Genomic DNA, 17921 nt, shown 5'->3' on the forward strand with positions numbered 1-17921 from the left:
TGCAAATAGTTAATTACCGGTAATTAGCATTTTACTTTGGCATCATAACACCACTGCAAAGGAAAGCAAAGTTACAAACTCCTACTAGCACTGCCCATAGGAACTCTGCTCTGCAGTGTCAAGTCACATGCCTGCGTCTTGGACCGATCATTGATAAACTGCTTTGCTTCTTTCATCAGCAATACCATATTTATTTTCAATTAATACTGTGAAGAAAGCATTGCTACAGAATGTGATTGATTTCCAAAGCTTAAGCTTGTGTTGCTTCATAGACATGTGGCCTCTAAGAACCTACCACTGATTAGAAGCATTGGAATATTGGGAGCTCCATTAAAGACAATGGAGTGTTCCAGGCTCCTAATGGCCGGTAGAAGCCAGGAGCGCAAACATTTCAATGTTTTCGTTCACAGCTGTTGCTGTGAACAAAGGCTTCATGGAACCCGCGGGGATCTCAATGAGGCCTTTGTTTGAATTGTTAGAACATTCTTCCCTCAAGGGGGCGGAATGTTCTAATAGACTTAGAGCCCTCCGTAGCGGGCTCTACTGCCCATTAAAGGCTCTCTCCTTCGACTTGGGTCTTTAACACTGGAGGGGGCCTTTAATGGCCGGTAGAACCCGCTATGGCAGGCTCTAAAATGTATTAGAACATTGGAATGTTGAGAACTCCTTTGAAGGCTATGCAGTGGCTCAGGACCTATAATAGCTGGTATAAGCCTTCTGGTCAAACATTCCAATATTTGTCTTTATGTATCTCCCTTTTTAATTTGGAACATTTTACGCCAAGGGGGTGGGATGTTCTAATAGTCTTATAGCCCTTCTACCTCCGCTTATACCGGTTGTTAAAGCTCCTCTCCCTCGTTATAGGCCCTCACCTGTGGCTTGGGCCTATAACTTGGGTTCAGGGCCTTTAACAACCGGAATAGCCCTCGGCAACAGGCTATAGTACTTAACAGGAAAGGTGCTTCCGAATCAGTTGGCAAATTGTTCCCTGCTGAGACTTTTTCGCGGAATGAATTGGCTTTATTTCAATGTTCAATATTTAACATCGGAAACATTTTGTTATTTAAAAATCTGAAAATCTAGATTCCTACAGCTGATAAAACAAGCTGTACACATTTATGAAGTTTGTCATCTGCATACCTCTAATGATTAAAATAATGAGTAACGGCTCTTTGCGGTCGGTTCAGAAGTTAGCGGCACCACACATCACCAGGACTTAAATAGAAAGAAAGAGGCAGCCATTGTATGACCCCGCAAGGGATGTAGCTTTCAATTGTAAAATACTAAACTATATATTACTCTGTTACCATATGGAACCTTCACTGTCGCATCTTGTTAGTTGTATACCAAAAAACATTAACATTTTCGTTTTTCATTCTTTTCGTGTGACTAGGACAAGCCAATGATGTTTTTCTGAACATGGCTGAAGATTTCATGAAACCAGTCATTGACATAGTTGATGAGCTTCTGACCGCTAAAGTCAATGTGACGGTGTACAACGGTCAGCTGGATCTCATTGTGGACACGGTTGGTAAGTAATGTAGTTCGATAGGTGCATCTTAATGTGTTGCAACTGGTTACTGAAGGTTTGGCGCTTCCTGTGTATTAAACACACAATTTAGGGAATGTTCACTGAGGTGCTTGGGCTTATCTATTTTAAAATTTCGGTTTCCTGTTTTAAGGTGTCAGTTTTTTGGGCCGTGTTAATGAGAGGGAACATGTGACTGCTTTGTCCTACAATAGTTTGAATGAAAAAAAGCGTGATTGAAAAATTACTGTTGCTCCATTATCAAATTGGGTAATCTCTAATACTGTCAGAGGGAATTGGCTACACGTTAGTAGTGTAGCACCTGCCACCGAAGTGACTAAGTACATTACAAATTACATTTACATTTTAGGACTACTATTGTGTTTTACCATTGTTGTCCCTCAGCCACTATTATTGTACTGTAAATGAACATCCAAGTACTGCCTTTGACCAATTGACTTTCTCAGAGTGGATGGGTTGAACAGTTGAAGAATGCTCCAGGAGCTTTGTGGGGTGGAAGATTAGAAACTCAGAATGCAGGATAACATATGATGAATTCAGTGTCCGGTTGGTATTTTCCTTTAAGAACTAGATTATTATGATAGAAGTTAAAGGATAAACTTAAAATTATGATGCCCAAGGAAAGCCATCAGAACGAAGCACAAGATCAGATTCAACTATACACTTTTTTTTATACCTGCCTCATGCATGGTGCTAATGTCATTTAATGTTGAGCTGTATGCAATACAGGTTCTATCCCCTTAGATACTGTTAGAAATGGGATTTCCGGTTGGCTGAGGCTTGCGCCAAAGCCAGGCAGAAACCACCACTCTAGTCAGGGTAAGGGAGTTACACGCCAAAGATAACCCCTGCTCACCCTCTAGGCAAAGTGGCGCAAGCAGTAAGGCTTATCCCGGAGGCAATGTAGGTTAAGTGTTTGCGCGCGCACCCAGCAACAACACCCAAGGCCCACCACAAAGGAAACTCCACACAAGGTTAAATGTAAAAATAGCCTTTATATTGTACCAAACACATTAGCTAAAAACACACACTTTACAGTGTGCCAACAGGCACGGGCAGAATTTACAGGGGATATATGTACAGGACAGGGCCACATGGACCACTGTCAGGAATAGGCTCTTTTAGAAGTCAGTCAGTCAAATTAACTTTATTCGATTCAATTAAAATCATACAAAGGACATAAAAACAGTGTTATTTACAATTAAAAAGGATTAAACAGTTTCTTTACAATCGAGTTAATTTGACATGGTATTATAATAAAAACAATTTAAGATCGCTAAAAACGGATTATACACACTGATTTGACAAATTCATACATCTTCTTGATCTGGACGCTGCCACTAGGAAATTTGCCATGGCGAATGTAATACGTATGTTTCCCAAGGATTTTAAATAAAGCATGGCTGGTCTCACCTGGGAGAAGCCGGCTTCCCTTAAGACTGGTAACCGGTATTTTTTTCTTTGTGCAGAGAAGAAATCACAAAACATAATAACGTGCGTCGTGTCTTGAACTGAAAAATTGTCACAGGTGCAAGGTGGTGCTAACTCTGGTTTCATCCAAGAGTTAAAATTGCCCAAATAAAAGTGAATAAGGTTAAACCTAAATTTTGTTAACAAAAATCTATGAAAATGATTTGTGACAAAACATAAGTAGGGTCAATTGCAAGTGAATAAAGTGACAAATAATGCAGTCGTACTGTGGGCTTTAGTAATTCTGATTCTTCTCGCAACAAACTTTCCCTAGACATGAATTGTTTTTTAATTACGTCTACATCCTGTTTTATAATGCCAGAGGGAACAGTAAATAAGTCTGGGCGACCCAGATCATTAAAAGATTTTTTTAGGTAGGCCAGCCATGGAATCGTGCAACTATTCTCCAGACTCATCACGTCCCTCATAATCATGTGGTTTAACGTTAGTTCTGGATTTAACCAGGTCTTGAGCCAGTATGTTAAAGGTGCCAGTCTCAATTTGTCCTGAACGTAATCCAAACCAAGTTCCATATGAGTAGAAAAAGTCGGGGAAGATTATGGAAGGGACAAAAGGGAACGTAAAAATCTGTTCTCCGCTAGCTGAATTTTATCCAAGCGTACATAGCCCCATAGAGGTGCACCATATAAAGCCACAGGGAGGGATTTGCTGTTGTACACCTTTATGATTGCTTTCATAGGTCTATGACCCAGCCTTTTGGCGAAACCTAGAATGGCCATAGATGTCCTTGTTACCGCTAGGCTTTTGGCTCGTATCTGGGGTCCCCAGGTACCCTTGCTATCGAAAAGCACTCCCAGGTAGGGGAAAACAGGAACACTAGAGACTACCTCTCCTTTACAAAAGAATGTTTTTGCCGTAGCCTTTTTCCCCTGTGGACCAACGACCATGGTGTGGGATTTAGCAGCATTGACCCTCAAATCGAGCTGGTCCATAAAGGACCCAAATGCGTCCAGCAGCTTTTGGAGGCACACCCCAGTGCGTGCTATGAGGACGGCGTCGTCCGCGTATAGGAGAGCAGGGATCTTAACTTCTCCTACACGCAGAACGTCTCTTGCTGCCCCTTCTAAGTGCTTGCCTAGATCGTTTATATAAATTGTAAATAGCAGGGGAGCTAATATGCAGCCTTGCCTAACACCCCGTTTCGAATTGAAACGGGTCGTGCATCTGCCTTCTTTTGTTACCCTGACTGCGGCAAATAGATCCCGGTGTAAGGACGCTATGAACCCCACCAAGTCTTCGTCAATCCCCTTCTTCAACAAAATTTCCCATAACTTAGATCTGTTGACCAGGTCGAAGGCCGAGGAGAGGTCCATAAATGCTAAATACAAGGACCCCTCCTTGGCCACCGTATACTTAGCGGTCAGCAGATGTACGTTTGAACACAGTTCAATCATGCCTCTTTTTTCCCTGAAGCCGTACTGAATGTCGGCCAAACCCCCACATCCTTCCAAGCTATCCCTTAACCTTGCCAAGAGGACTCTGCCCAAGATTTTTATAGCAGAGTCCAAAAGGGATATAGGCCGATAACACCCTGGGTCGTCCCTTTGGCCCTTTTTAAATATGGGGACTATTGTGGAGGTCGCCCATGTAGTTGGAGGGTGCGAGCTGTTTGCAGCTGTGAACACATTTGCCAGGATGCCAGCCCAAAATTTAGGTGAGTGTATATAAAAGTTGGCCGGCACCCCGTCTGGACCGGGGGCTTTATTCTTTTTGGTAGCACGAATTGCCTTTTCCACCTCCCTGCTGTTAAAGTGTAGAGGTGTGACCACCAGACCTGGCATATTTTGTAAATGGGTGGAGTCGCCAGTATCACCATAGACAGAGCTGAAATGAGCCAGCCACCTCTCGTCTGGTATTACACAGTCAATGTCTGTGTTGGGTGAATCAGAGAAATATGGATGGTTAATTACAGCCCAGAATTGCCTGCTGTCCCGCAATATATCGGTGGAAGTTAGTAGTTCCCACGCCTCCTGTTTAATACAGTCCTGTCTGTTCTTAGTAGCCTTCCTGTATTCTTTTCTTAAATTTGTAACCAAGGCCCTGTCCCTAGGGTTTACTTTAAGGGCAGATTTTAAGGCTTTAAGTGCTTTGGTGCAGGCGGGATCAAACCACCTATGGTGCTTTGGCTCTCCCCTGCCCCTTGGGGCCGTGAGGTTGGAAGACACTATGTTACATATTGACTGGAAGGCGTCCATGATGTCATGGCCTTGTGAGGAAGGGTCTAGGCAGATCGTGATCTGATCGTTTATCTGCGGGCCAATGTCAGAGTAAAAATCGCCTGGAACCACATTCCCCCATTTCAGTCGTCTACCCTGGTCTATTGGGCGTAGGGTAGGTCCAGGTCTGGTCTGTCCTGGCATAGGGCCCATTAGATCCCCCCAGGAGATGATCAAAAGGACAGGGTTGTGATCACTAAAGGGGGATGGGACAGTGCAATAAGAAATAGTGTAATTAAGAATAGCAGATGTCACAAAGATATAATCAATGACAGTCCCCGGGGATGACCCCTTAAACGTTGGTGTTCTAGGTTCCCCCTCCCGTGCTGTGAATTCAAGGAGGTTAAAATTGGCCAGGAGATCCTCCAGTTCCTCACCAGCCCTAGTATGCTCAAAGTGCGGCACCTCCTGATCCCGTGTCTCCAAAAATTCAATTGCAGTACAACCAAAATAACAAGGGTGGATATTAAGATCACCCATTAACACAAATGCATAACTAGTAAGAGTATTTTGGCTGAATAGATTAAAAAAGGCATCCAATGTTGAGATGTTATCACCACCGTACTCCTTATTAACAGAATTTATAAAAATTAATAAACAGAATACTCTTTGACGGGCAAGTTTGCCTTTCTACAATTAAACTATTTGGAGAATCATATTTAATCTGTTTCAAAGATCCAGTAAGATCGAGAGAAAAAAGAGTCAGGAGGCCTCCCCTCGCTCTGCCTGCATTACTAGGACAAGCCGCGACTGCAAAGCCTGCGAAGCCGTCCAACCAAAAAACGGGATGTCATATCCCACGTTTCCTGCAGAGCAATAACGTTATGGTCTGAAACAAATGAAACCCATTCAGTGTCACTCATTTTTGAGCTAATTCCTGCAATGTTCCAGCTAAGTATTTTACAACCTACTTCCTTTGTGGCTGCCATGGTGGCCCTTACGTCCTCTGAGGGCATGGTAGACTCTTCCCTGGATAGTCAGTCCATATCATCCAGGCCAGACAGGGGAGAAAACTGTTTACTTAGGCTCACACTTATCCCGTCCACCTTAGATAAGGCCTGAGGAACATGATGTGTCAAAGTGGGAGGGGCAGGTAGAGTTGTTACGGATTGCATTAGAGTGGGCTAATTTGAGTTTCTACGTGCCGCTGCTAACCTCCTGCCCTGCCATCTAGCCTGATAATTTATATTGGGTTTATGACAGGGTGGAGGTTGATAGAAAAAACCCAAGGGAACAGGTCTTAAATGATCCCCATTTGATATTGCTGAACCATCCCAAAAAGTCTATCAGCCACATCAGCCCTACAGAAGTTTACAACCACGTAATCACCATATGTTGTTTTTGATTGTTTGCCAATCCATCCCACCCTCCTTGCATGAATAATCAAGTCCGCTATATTTCCACCACAACATTTCTCACCACTCCAACGCTTGACTTTAGCCATAAGTTCCCTGGTTGATTCCCGTTCCCCTTCCCCCAGCGGATCAACCCCAATAAACACTGCTCCCAGGGGGGACGCTTCCGTTGGGAGGTGAAGTTTGTATGTACTTGGCGAGACCCTTATCCTAGGTGGTTGGGACTTTTCAGGCGGTGCTAGTGAGTCAGGTGCCACACTGCGATTGCTTGTCGTGGCTTGCTGAAGGGGTGTAAAGGCAACCTGAGGCCTGGTTTCATTAGGCAAAGTTCCGCCTGTGGAATTGGTCACGGGTATGGCCCCCTCGGCTCTCCTGTCCCTACCAGTCTCCTCAAGTTTGCCCTCGCTCGTTTGAATGCAGTTAGAGGGGAGCGAGTGGATAATTCTGTCAATGAGGGAACATTTCTTTAATAATCCTTCCAGGCATGTATTTAGGGTATCCACTATGTCTTTGGCGATGCCCACCAACAGCGGTTCAATCCTCGCCACAAAGAGTTCCTCCAATTTTTCCTCCAGAGTGGCTGATTTGTCTGCAGTAACTGGCATAGTATTAGCTTTTTTCCCTCTCTTACGAGTGTTAGTTTTAGTGGCCATCTGAGGTTGGGTTCTTGGAGATATGACAGGTGACCTGGGTGCCGGGTCGTTTGCTGGTTGGGCATGAGATGGAAGGTTGACAATGGTCACAAGGGGTTCCAAAGGGACACAGGCTGAGGTGCTTGGAGGGTGGACTACTAGCCTCAGCTGTAAGCGATGCTGATGGTATTCTCGGGGATGTCAATGCAATGGCAAGCTCTTGCTCAGCGTTAGCGATCTCCTTTGTTAGAGCCCCCACTGCCGAGGAAAGGCAAGACCTGATGGAGTTTGAGTGCCTAGGCATTTTAGCATTATTACCACCCTCCTCCATGGTTGCGTGTTACTTTCTCTTACCCATCTTGGATGTTGGATGTTAGCGAGTTGGCCCAGCCCAGCCTCCTTCGGCCCCTGACTGCCACAGACGGCCCGCCCTCTGCCCGTGCTCCGCCCGGCGCCGCCCGAGTGCGTCCGCGACGCGGAGTGAGCTGCTTCCTTTTGTGCGCCTCCTGGCGCTGTGGACAGGAAGTGGGCGCTGTTGGTGCAAGGCAGGCTGGGAGCTGTGGTCCGCCCCGCTCTGCGGCCGTGCGATGGAGCTGCTCGGCGGCGGGGGCGACCACAGCGTCAGGAACCCAGCGGCGCGGCGGTGTTCTTGCAGGTCAGTGCAGCGTACAGAGCAACGCTGTGACCCCTCCTAGGGTCGGTGTCCGCTTGTCAGTTTCCCCCGCTCCTCAGTGGGAGCTGCTTCCTTTTGTGCGCCTCCAGGCGCTGTGGACAGGAAGTGGGCGCTGTTGGTGCAAGGCAGGCTGGGAGCTGTGGTCCGCCCCGCTCTGCGGCCGTGCGATGGAGCTGCTCGGCGGCGGGGGCGACCACAGCGTCAGGAACCCAGCGGCGCGGCGGTGTTCTTGCAGGTCAGTGCAGCGTACAAAGCAACGCTGTGACCCCTCCTAGGGTCGGTGTCCGCTTGTCAGTTTCCCCCCCCCCCCCCCCCCCCCCCCCCTTTTAGAACTCAAATACTTGGTAGAATTACACTTTGGACATAGCACTTGTAGCACAAAAATAGAAAATGGAGTACACAACCAGTAATCACAGGTAACAGGTAAGTACCTCCTACGCAACCCTAACCACCTTAGGAAAATGTCACGCAGGGAACCAGGACCTCACTAGCAACACATGTACTAGGAAGAACAACCACCTAAGTATCACAATACATTTAGGGTATAGGTATAAGAACATTACACATGATGCCTCACAACATTCAGAGGTGTAGGGAAAAACACATGATGCATAAACATACATTCAGCGGTGTAGGGAAAAGCACATGACGCATTAAAACACATTCAGAGGTGCAGCAAAGAACAATTTGCAGAAATTACATAGGCCACAAGCTGTGGCTGTCCCAGACCAACTGACCTCTCTGGGGCTAGGACGCCGTGTGTTCGCAATGTCGGGGGGCCTAAACGGAGCTGCTGCCCATTAAGTGCTGGGCAGCTGTAGGATCTCTTCTGGGCTTTTAAAACCAACAAATGGGACCAGAACAACGTGGGAGCCTCGTGGGCTCTAGGCCTGAACAACTGTTGCCTCGCTGGGGGGAGCGGCCCGCTGCCAGCCGGGGCCACTCTACCACCCAAAATGCCCCCTGAGCCTCGTGGACTCTAACTAACAAAATGCCCCAGTGATGCTGGAGCCTCGTGGGCTCTAAGTACACAATTTGCCCGAAGTCTGTGGAGCCTGGCAGGGTCTAAAATAAACAATGCCCCCGGAGGTCGGAGCCTCTCTGGCTGTAAATTCAGTAAAGCCCCTTTACTGTAGTCCCAAACAACAGATAGCGCAGGCGGGAGGGGCCGGCACCGGCAATGTGCCCCGACGGTCTCCTCCCTGCAAATGCACACAAGGGCCCCACTCATCTGCTCGACAGGGCTCCGGGCCGGTCCCGTGCTCTGGGCCTCTCCTGCGGGGCACCACTGGATTCTCTGCCTCACCCGGTCCTTCTTCCGGGGTTGGGTGCACTTCACTGGCGGCGGCCGTGGGTTACAGCGTGGGGCTTGCCGGTGGGAGACACACCTAAGGCTCACACCGCTGATGCGGGAGCCCTGCTTCCTGTCTCCTCCGCCGGCTGGACTTCCTGCTCCTGGTCAGGCCCCGCCTCTGTCCAGAGGAGGGCTGCCTGACTTCCGACTGCGACGGCGAATTTAGTGGGTCCCGGGTCGCGGCGGTGAATTCTCTCCTCAATACGGGGTGGGCTCCCGTGAATTAAAGAAATAAAACAGGGTGGGCACCTGTTCTGGATAATCAAAAATGGCACACCCCCTGGCGGGGTGGGCACCCGTCAGGGGTCAAATTAAGGGCAAATGAGCGGGGTGACACCCACGCCGCAGCCAGCAAAACACAGGGAAAATGCCAGGTGGGCACCGGCCTTTAAGTCCAGCAACAAGGGGGATCCCCACTCCAGGGAATACCTCTAGGGAGGAATCGCCAGCACCAGCGGCGCAATGCGCTATTTGGAGCGGGAGGCCAGCACTCCCCAGGCACTAGCATACCACCCAAGTCCCTCAGAGGTCCAGAAAAAGTCTTTAGGCAGGAAAAGGCAAGGGGGGGGGGGGGCAAAGGCTGGTCCCAGGGGCCAGCTCACTGGGCCCTCCAGGCAGGAAGGCAGTCCTAGTGGCGGTCCTCCTGGCGCCCAGCAGCAGCAGCCCCCCTCACGAAAGAATCCAGGAAGAGAACAACTTTCATTGGGACACAGCCCCTTTTTATACAGATAAATCCTTTGTCTAAAGGTGCAGGCAAGGGGCCAACCAGATACAACTGGTTCCCGAGCACATTGTTTTGGCTCAGCACCTTTGCCTTTTCACAGGATGGGTAGGGTCATCAGGGGCACCACAGGGGGCGAAGCCCGCATTGTGTGGGGAAAGCCCAGCCCTATTCAGGTCCCAGGTGCACTCCTCCCCATTCATCAGCATGCTAATCTCAACACTCACCACAGGGGCCGACCCATCCTGACTCCTGGAGCCAGGCTCACCAGCCAGCGCCAGCCAATCTCACGCCAGACACAAATTACACTAACATGCCAACTTCTAGAAGTGGCACTTCCACACTAGACACAATCATGCCGCATACATCATTGCGCAGCATTTATTCCCACGAGTCCGCACATACCAAACTCGCACCTGCACTCCCCACTCATCAGGACACATACATTCCCCATGCATTCCTATGGGAGGGCAGGCCAACCTCACTACACGCACGCACTTTACCCTGGGACACAGTGGTAAAGTGCGCAGAAACCAAAAATCACTATCACCTGGTCACCATTAAAACGCAAAAAGTTCAGGGGTAAACCTGCCAGAAGGACCAAGTCAACAGATACCCAGAGATGATAATAAAGAAAAATGGTGTGCCCACCAAAATCAGTCAATGTCCTTGCTCAAAATGAGCAACACCTTACAAAAGACAATGCTGTGATCATAAGAAAACCTACTAAGTTAAAAGTTTTTTAGGTGCTCCTGGCAATGTTTAGGTGGCACAGACGCCCGCTACTGATTGATTGATCCATCCATATTCGTGTCACTGGTGTCCAGAGGCCGGAACATACATTGGGGGCAGTTGTCAAGTTATTGGTTCAAGTCTCTTTTCTGCCTTTAACATGAAGATGTAATTTTACTATATCATGGGCACCTACAGCAGTCACTGCCAGCAACAATAGCTATTTAGGAAGGAGTTAGGAAAAAGTACACATTTGATTGACGATATTTCTGCAAGTTTAGCAGCTCGAAAGTTATTCCAACCATTTTGAAATGAGCTCTAGCTCCAGCAGCTAACAAAGTCAAGCTCAAAGCTGAGAGCTTAGAACCAGCTCTCTTTTGGTCTTCAAGAAGCTGAAGGGAGCGAAGTACAAGCACTCTGTATGCTTCGAGCTGGTCTGAGATTAAGCAAGTTTACCTTTCTCGAAGTATGTAGGCGATGGAGTAACTCTTCAATAATGTTGTAGATCATTTTCTAGCCTGCTATGTTGGGATGTCCTCGTGGCTGCCTTGGCAGCCCCTGTCCTATAGATAAATCAATATTTCTTTTGTTTGCCAACTGTCACTGAGTGACCCTTGCTCATTACTCATTAATCATGTCCTGATTTTAGATGTGATACATGTGTGCCAGTTATTTGCACATGCTGGTCCATTTATTTGTAGAACGCCCTCTATCTTATGACCTGAGCAATGGAGGTTTAGAAGCCTTTTTCATTTCCTTTCTTCCTCAGTAAAAGATTCAGAATACTCACTAGCATACTAGAAATCTCTTGCTGATTCTGTAGAAGAAATGCAGAAAAATTAAAAAGATTGTACATCTCTTTAGAAGGCACCTCAATTCAAGACTAAGCTTCCACTGGTCAGTCTACATTCTTGCAGTATGTCTTTTTAATCTTTTTTACACCTTCAAGAAGGTACAGAAGACTTCTGAGATGAGCCGAAAGGAGACTGGGGGCGCGCCATGCTTTATTCCCTGCCCTCCCCCGCACACACAGCTCATCACCATGAAACTTAGTATTGCTCAGGAATTCTAACCATCCCAGACTGGAGTCAAGGAAAGTGCCAACTCACATTATTTTACTGTCCTTAATTCTTGGGATTTAATTAATTATGATTGCTCCCAGTTTTAGTTTAGAAAAAGACTATCTTAGCAGTAGTTATATGGAGGGGCTGGTGATTGTCCTCCACTGGGAATTTCCCTAATTAAGTCTTGCCCCTGAGCTTGCTCTAAGGTACTGCACCAGCTGTCTTACTTTGGCGCTTACAGTAAGAGCAAGGATTTTGACACAGAGTAAGGGTCAACCTGCTATGACCTGGAGTATGCTCCAGGGTACTGCATAAACTGTCTCTTACTGGAGGTGATCCTGAGGTTGGGTGCATCTCAGAGGGCCTTCAGGGTCTTTCACAGGGACTTTGATATTGGTAATGTTTAGAATCTTAAACTGCATCCGGAAGTAGGCCCTTCAACTGTAAGCTCATGCCTTCAAAAAGTTTAGTGATCCTTATTCCCACTCCAAAGCATTACAAGTAATTCTTGGAGGCTAGTGGTAAAATGCACCCTAATTCCAGAGACTAAGGATGAGTCCAGGCATAAAATGTCCACCTTTCCTCATTGCTAGGTGCATGCCTGTGATCAGTTGGTTAGTACCTTCTGTTTTGGTACATTTGATGTTCAACCTCTTACTTGTACCCCTTGAAATCCAATCCTCCCATCATCGATTGAATGATCTTTTATGAGCCATATACATTGACGCAACCTCTCTGGCTGAGACCTCTTACCGAAGACTTACTGGAAGCCCCCTTCTCTTGCTATTCTGAGAAACCTACTTTAAGGGACATTGCTAATAGACGTTCACTTTAGCCTGAGAACTTGAGCCCAGGAGGTATGAGACCTATATGCCTTTCATAGTCCCCCAGAGCATCCCAGATTGAAACCAGCTTATGCCTTATTATTATCCCAGGTGTTTCCAGAGTTTTTGGGCAGCAGAAACTATGGAAACTGGATTGCTTTGTATATGCAAGACCAGTAGATAGCAATAAATGGACATCTTTTCGAGTTATTAGTGGAACTACAACCAGTGTAGCCATTTCCCCTGTCTAGGTGACTTGCCTATTTACCTTCCACTTTCATAAAACAAGTTTAGCTCTCATGCTTCCACTTAAGTCTTGTGCTTTAAGCAGCTGACTGATTGATTGTTAATTTACAGCAAACATTTTAAGCACAGGAAACATGCCATTTTAACTTTAATCTGAGTTTTTTTTATTGGATGTTTTTGTTATCTACGAGGACCACACAATATATAGTACAGAACATATCCCGAAAGCATTGTGTTATCAACTTAATTACAATATAGTACTGTGCCCCACAATTAACGTTTATACATTGTAGTATAAGATCCAATGAAAGCAAAAATTGGCAGAGCCAATGAGTCTGGTATTAGTAAGCTAGTGGAATGTGTAAATTTATTGCAGGCATATGCCACAGAAATAATTGGAAAAAAAAAGCAGCAGCCATCTCAAAGAGGCACCCCCATATGCTTAAATAAATTCACATACTGGAGCCTTTTGCTCAAGGATACACATGTGATAAACTGTTTTCATGCTGTTTCTTGTGTGAAATTCCATTTTTCCTTTTCAAAGTCATCTGCTGAAAAGATACCTTCTCCACAGTAGAGTCTTGGCATGTCTTGAGTTTATCTAACACAACACAGTCCTTGTGTGGCGGACAAAAACAGATTCTTAAGAAGAGGTTTGCCCTTGTGAGGTTCTTATAGCCGTGCTTCTTTAGGATTTTGAAGCCATTTCTATCACTACAATATAATTTAAAGAACTCTCCAGATCTTCTTGCTTAAAATTCTCTGATTTCTATGCAGGTCAGGAGAGGGCATCTCAATGTTCTTTCCTAAAATTCTTGTATAGTCGTTCAAGAATATTATGCACTACATTAATGTTGAGAACACTGCGTGTATATAAGGTCCTTAATCGGGACCCGCAAGATCTCCTTGGCTCTTCGGCTACTATGCAGTTGCTTTAGTGCTGCTCCCTTACCAATACATTCGGAGTATTTGATGCCCATTTAACTTTGTCTTGCATGTCCACATTTTGCAGGATTCAAAAGAACATCAAGGTCCCTCTATTTTCACTATTGTTAAAACCACACAATTTTCTTTCCAAAACCATGTCCTCATTAACAACATGCATTGCACCCAAGCTGCTTTGTTTGTAATCATTTGCATGCACTCTCAAGGGATATACCGAAATCATGGGAGACTGTGCTGGCAATCTCTTCTGTTAAAACTTGGGTTTCATGCAATTTTTCCACCTTTTTTCTTTGTAACATCTTCATAGTAGGAGGAATCGAGTATGTGCAAGAGAACGTGGTGATGGACTTTCTTTCTGGATGATAGCTTTCTTTCGAAATGAGAGAAAGTTGAGTTTGTAGGCATCTGATATATGAAAGGCACTGCACTGACTAATCATATCCCTTTAAGAAATTGTAAGAAGTTTGAGCTGTATTATCATTTTCTAGACTTCCTAAACGGGCGATCTGGTGACTTCAGGTGTCAAGAAGTTGGAATAGTTTGCTTAGTTTTCTTCCTTAGGAAGCTTGCATAATAAAGGTACCATCTCTTCATGACCATGTGTTTTATTCTTGTTAAATTTATATGTAACGAACACTACCATTGGGATAGCTAGAGCAAAAAAAAGTGCATGTATTTCCAAATCTTTTCTTTTCTTCTTTTTGCTGTGTGAAATGCTTTGCTGCTCTAGTTTTACTTGAAGCGGTATTCATGTTCTATAGAGACAGACTTCTGATTAGCAGTAACATAGTCAGTTCTGTGATTGATTTTATATGTGTGTAAATTGGGCACACCCAGTGTGGCATGAGTAACTTAATGTTATATAGTTACTAATATACCGTCACCATGTGATTTATAGAATTAGGTAAGCATTTAATGTCTTGTATGTTTCTGTTTTAGGTCAGGAGATGTGGCTGAAGAAGCTGAAATGGTCTTCGATCGACCAGTTTAGAAAGTTGAAATGGCAACCTCTTTATGTATCTTCAGCACCAGGATACACAGCAGCTTTCCACAAGTCTTATGAAAACCTTGCCTTTTACTGGATCCTGAAGGCGGGGCACATGGTAAATTAAATATATGCAAGATTTCTTCATTATAGATGTATTCAACATTTTGGTTTAGTAAAGAAACTCCCTTGGACACTGTACTAGTTGCGTGTCAGTCCACAGAAATTGCAGGTTTATAACATAACAGCACTGTGAATGAGAATGACCATGTTCAATAGAAACTCCCTTGGACACTGTACTAGTTGCGTGTAAGTCCACAGAAATTGCAGGTATATAACATAACAGCACTGTGAATGAGAATGACCATGTTCAATAGAGCAGTCTTTAATAGCAGCTTAATGGCAAAGGCAGCTGTTGCTTTCCTTCATCTTTCTTGGCCTCTGGACTAGAGGGATTAACCAGCCCACAACACTATCATCCTTCCCATCTGCATGAGCAGTCTTCTGCTCACCGCCTACTAGGGCCAGCCAGAGAATCCTACCTTTACAACTACCATGCCTGCCACAGCCAGAGAATAAAAACTCAGCAGGTAGTTTCTTGCACTCTGTAGTGAAGATCAACGGAGTCCAGGTAAGTTAAAGTATTTATTGTTAAGATACACGGTTGTGGAGTTATTTAAATCAGATAAACTCAACGGTCTACATAGTTTCAATAGATACATTTTAAGAATGCCAGAGACATCAACGTCACCCAGCAACCCTGGGACTCTTATGATGAAATGCAGCACCACATCACCTGAGATACAGGCAGTGGAGTTCAACACCTCAACACAGAGAGAAGATATAACATATACCTTCCCTTCTCCTTAAACAACAAACAAAGAAAATAAAATAGATACATTATTCTAGAAACCTTTTAGGAGTGACAGGAACTCTTGAGCTCTTTCTGAGATCAACATGAACATCTCCGACATCGCTGACAGGCACTCCATCAGCTAAATCAGATCGGTCCTTGAAGGAAGTCTTTACTTTGGAAACATTCCACCAATGACCACCCATGACCTGAACAGCATTGTTGCCAATTCTGACAACCTTAACAGGTTTACCAAATTTACATTCTCCTTTTTTAACATGAATAGGAGTTTTAATCCTGATCATGTCGCCAACCAATAAAGGAACAGTCTTTACACTTTTCTTATTATCATACCATTTTTTTCTGTTTCGCTGGAGATTCAGACAAATTTGCATGAGCAATGTCCATCAGTTTCTCAACATCAGAACTGGCTTTGAGCCATTTATTCATCCATCCAGGCTTGAAACTGGTGTTGGCCTTGCATCCTCTGAGTAGTTCAAACGGCGAGATTTTGGTTGAAGAATGTGGAGTGGTTCTATAAAACCACAACATTACTGTTTACAGATTTACCAATATCATGATGCCCAGACCTAGCCCACTTAATACAATCAATATCACCCTATTCATCCTCTCAAAGGGCCATTTGTCTGAGGATGGTACAAAGAACTTTTAGTATGTTTTGTCCCAAAGGATACAAGAAAACTCTCAACCTCATCACTTACAAAGTGGATGCCATTATCAGAGACCAGTGGCTCTGGGAAACTTCCCCTCAAGAATACTTCACTCAAGAATGAAACAACATAGGAAGCATTGGCCTCTCTCACAAACTTAACTTCAGACCATCTAGAACTGTAGTCCATAAGGACCAAAACAAATCTATGCCCACTGGATAAATTATCAAAAGGTCCCATAACATCAATACCTAGTTTCATCCACGGGCCCAAAGGACACTCAATGGGTAGTAACGGTGGAGTCACTACTTTTAGACTATTGTCAGAGGCACCACAAACCCAACAGTTGGTGACTAATTCTTCAATCTCGCCATCCATTTTTGGCCACCAAAAACTTTCTCGAACATGTCGTTTAGTAAGAGTTGCTCCTAAATGTCCTTCATGAGCATGTTTGATAATGTTGAAACGTAACTTGTGAGGGAGTATAAACTTATCACCTCTCAACAACATTCCACCTTCAATAGAAATATCTCCCTCAACCTTCCAGTATGACTGTAATAACAAGACCAAACCTTTTCACGAGGCCAAGCTTTTCTTACAAATTCTGAAACTTGTTGAAGCAGGTCACCTTCATTTAGCGCATTCTTTCGTTCCTCCTCAGTACTCACAGCAGGTTCAGGTAAATCTAAAGCTGCTACAAAACAATTGTCATAATCCTCTTCACACAATTCACTGAAATCAACTTCATCACTCTCATCCTTCATGTGAGGGAAACGAGATAGAAAGTCGGCTCGGCCATTCTTTCCACCAGCAATGTGAGATACATCAAAGTGGTATTGCAATAACCTGGATACCATCCTTAAAATCCTTGGTGTACAACATGTATTAACACCAGCACTTAGAATAGACAATAAAGGTTTGTGGTCTGTGAGAAGACCGAACTGTCTTCTCCAAATATATGTGCAAAATGTCTCGATTGCCCACAGACAAGCTAAAAGCTCTTTTACACTAACTGAATATTGAATCTCAGCATCCCTTAGAACTCTTGAGGCAAACCCCACTGTGTTCTCACCGTTCCCACTCTTTTGTGTTAATATAGCACCAAGACCAACTTGGCTTGCATCAACAGTGATGCAACAAGGAACAGTAGGATCGAAAGGTTCAAGTGCCTTGCCCTTACCCAACAAGGATTTAATGAGTTGAAACGCAGAAATGCACTCTTGTGACCAACGAAACTTCACGCCTTTCTTAAGTAATTGCTGATAGAGCGTACTATAGTTGCAAAGTCTGGGACAAAGCGTGAATAATATTCACATAAACCTAAAAGGGATTTTACCCCAACTTTGTCAACTGGAGCAGGAGCATCAGTTATTGCTTCGAGTAAACCTTGTCTGGGTTTGATACCTTCTTGAGTAAGTAGATGTCCCAAATATTTAACCTCAGTACAAAATAGTTTACATTTTTCAGGTTTTAAAACAACACCTTTCTTTTGAAAAGTTTCAAGAACTTTACACAAAATTGCATCATGAGAGACATCATCCTTATCAAAAATCAAAACATCATCTTGGAAAACAAGAACTCCATCAATTTCCTTCAATATATCTTGCATA

General features: G+C 44.8%; 1 protein-coding gene across 2 annotated transcripts in view; it reads left to right on the forward strand.

The window, feature by feature from the left end:
• The window catches only part of SCPEP1 (serine carboxypeptidase 1), a 218211-nt gene that overhangs the window by 182730 nt on the left and 17560 nt on the right, over positions 1-17921 (forward strand). For both annotated transcript variants that reach the window (XM_086930880.1, XM_086930879.1), the window contains 2 exons: positions 1394-1531; positions 14742-14905. In XM_086930880.1, the coding sequence (XP_086787006.1) occupies positions 1394-1531; positions 14742-14905 (302 nt within the window). The remainder of the gene's footprint in view (positions 1-1393; positions 1532-14741; positions 14906-17921) is intronic.

This window comes from Lissotriton vulgaris, chromosome 7 (assembly GCF_964263255.1).
Source record: "Lissotriton vulgaris chromosome 7, aLisVul1.2, whole genome shotgun sequence".
Taxonomy (NCBI): Eukaryota; Metazoa; Chordata; class Amphibia; order Caudata; family Salamandridae; genus Lissotriton; species Lissotriton vulgaris.